Genomic DNA, 2098 nt, shown 5'->3' on the forward strand with positions numbered 1-2098 from the left:
CCGTCAAGGCATATCGGTGCAAACGAAATTGAAGTAGCAACAAGTATAACTCCGGCTGAATTGTCGGGCCGACCAGTAGAATATCATTTAATGAACGTTGCGATGTTGTTGGACATGACGCATCAAAAACCACCCTCAGCTTGGTCGATGTGCTCGACGGTTTTAAAACACAATGATGAGGGATATAATAATGTGGTTCGTTGGTTTTCGGAGTTTCAACACGCGTCATGTGTCCGAGCTCTCGATATTGTTTCATGAATTCTTGATAGTCTTGCTTTAGTGCACGATTAGATGACAAGCGCCGTTCTACAGAACAAAAACGGCGTAAGGCGATATTGTGTGTCAAACCAAGACAATCTGGCGAATCCTTGAATGATAACCGAACGACAATTCTTCCCGTCGCATTTTGGTGGACCGTTTCACGATATAATGACTCACACGCAACATGTGCTGGTGACCATGACTTTGCAGCCGGTTGCACTTCCTCTATCTTCCACATCATTTCTAATTGATCTGAAATTGTATCTTCAACTGATAATAGGCATTTTGCTGCTGGTGATGCAAATGGCTGACCCTTGTACTTGCCAGATACGATCCATCCTAATAGTGTTTTTTGAAGTACTGGTAGATTTTCACCTAGTTTGATTTGACCGACAGACAAAATGTCAAAGAAACTTTCAGCTCCAAGCAAAAGGTCAACGCGCTTGGATTTAAAGAATTGCTCATCGGCGAGAGGTGTATTGGATGGAACCTTTCACGACGATATATCGATTTCAGAACTTGGTTGATATGCGATGTGATTCGTAATACCAAAGTTTAAAGCAAGTTCAAGATTTGAATGACGAGATTTGATTGATGTGAGCGTCTGATACTTTATATTGGTCAACGAACTACCAATACTGGAAACATGCAGCCGATGTTTATGTTTTGATAAACTAAGCTTCTTTGAAAACTCCTACGTTATGAAATTGACCTGAGAGCATGAATCAAGTAAGGCTCTACCCACTTGATAACTTCCCGATGAGTCCTTCACTAAAACCAATGCAGTGGCTAGAATTATTTGCTCGGCCGATGACATGTTAAGATGGGAATGGCTGGCAACATTGTCGTTGGGCATAGCGGCGTGTTCTGTGCGTCGTGATGATCCGGCGCTCTTAATATTCGTTGGTAATTGCGAATGATGCAAGAGAGTGTGATGTGGCTTTGCGCAAACCTTACATTTAAACGTTGATGTGCAATTAACCACATGATGGCGTCGCGATAAGCAGTTTATGCAGAGTTTAAGGCCCTTCACCTTTTCAAACCTTTGAACCACCTCCAGTGCCTTAAAACGATGACAATTCTGTATTAGGTGTTCATTGCTAGAACAAATTGAGCAAGAATTGCTGGATGTAGATGCAACAAATGCGTATTGTTTTGAGCGTCTGTTAGTCTTGGAGTTAAGATTATTAGGTTTACGTTGTGGTGATGACTGATTGCCGTTTCCACTGTCGAGTGATTCGAGAAACTGGCAATGCCTATCCAACAATTTTGAGCAATCCTCCCAACTGGGTAATGTGTCGAAGTTACGCGATTCATTCCATTTCCTACGTGTAATTGCGTCCGTTTTTTCCATGATTAGCGAGATAAGTAGAGCCTCACATATTTGTTTCTCTGTACCTAGCGAACAGAGTGGACCATACAAAGCGGATGCATTGTTTACCAGACTACGGAGTTGTTGGCTTGACTGACCCGATACTGCTGGTAGATCAAATAGTGTCGCGATATTTTCGGCGAAGATTAGACTATTATTGTCATAGCGCGATTTAAGCCTATCCAAAGCCTTTGGATAGTTTTCATTCGAAATAGGAAATGCCTGTACTGTCTCTAGAGCTTGACCAGTAAGGCAGTTCAATAAGTGGTTAAATTTTTCAATATTTGTGAGGTATATTTCGCGATCTATGATTTGGAGAAACGAATTAATAAAATTGTTATAATCCGAGTACTTACCACTGAATGTAGGTAATTTTAACAGTGGTAATTTTTTACTTGAGGTGGGCATCATTGCTGTTACATCTAGCACTGACGCATTGTGGGCCTCTTCCTGCAGTTGAGACAT

The 2098-nt window shown here is 41.5% G+C and overlaps 1 protein-coding gene across 1 annotated transcript; it reads right to left on the minus strand.

Moving 5' to 3' along the window:
- Positions 1–73: 73 nt before the first annotated feature.
- Positions 74–2098, minus strand: LOC119664296 (the record flags this gene model as incomplete). The annotated part of the gene is made up of 3 exons (XM_038073808.1): positions 2029–2098; positions 1007–1938; positions 74–751 (listed from the first exon to the last, which is right to left on the minus strand). Coding segments are annotated over exons 1-3 (1680 nt in total), but the record flags the coding sequence as incomplete, so codon positions are not given.

This window comes from Teleopsis dalmanni, unplaced genomic scaffold, assembly GCF_002237135.1.
Source record: "Teleopsis dalmanni isolate 2A unplaced genomic scaffold, ASM223713v2 unscaffolded_contig_1721, whole genome shotgun sequence".
NCBI classification, from domain to species: Eukaryota; Metazoa; Arthropoda; class Insecta; order Diptera; family Diopsidae; genus Teleopsis; species Teleopsis dalmanni.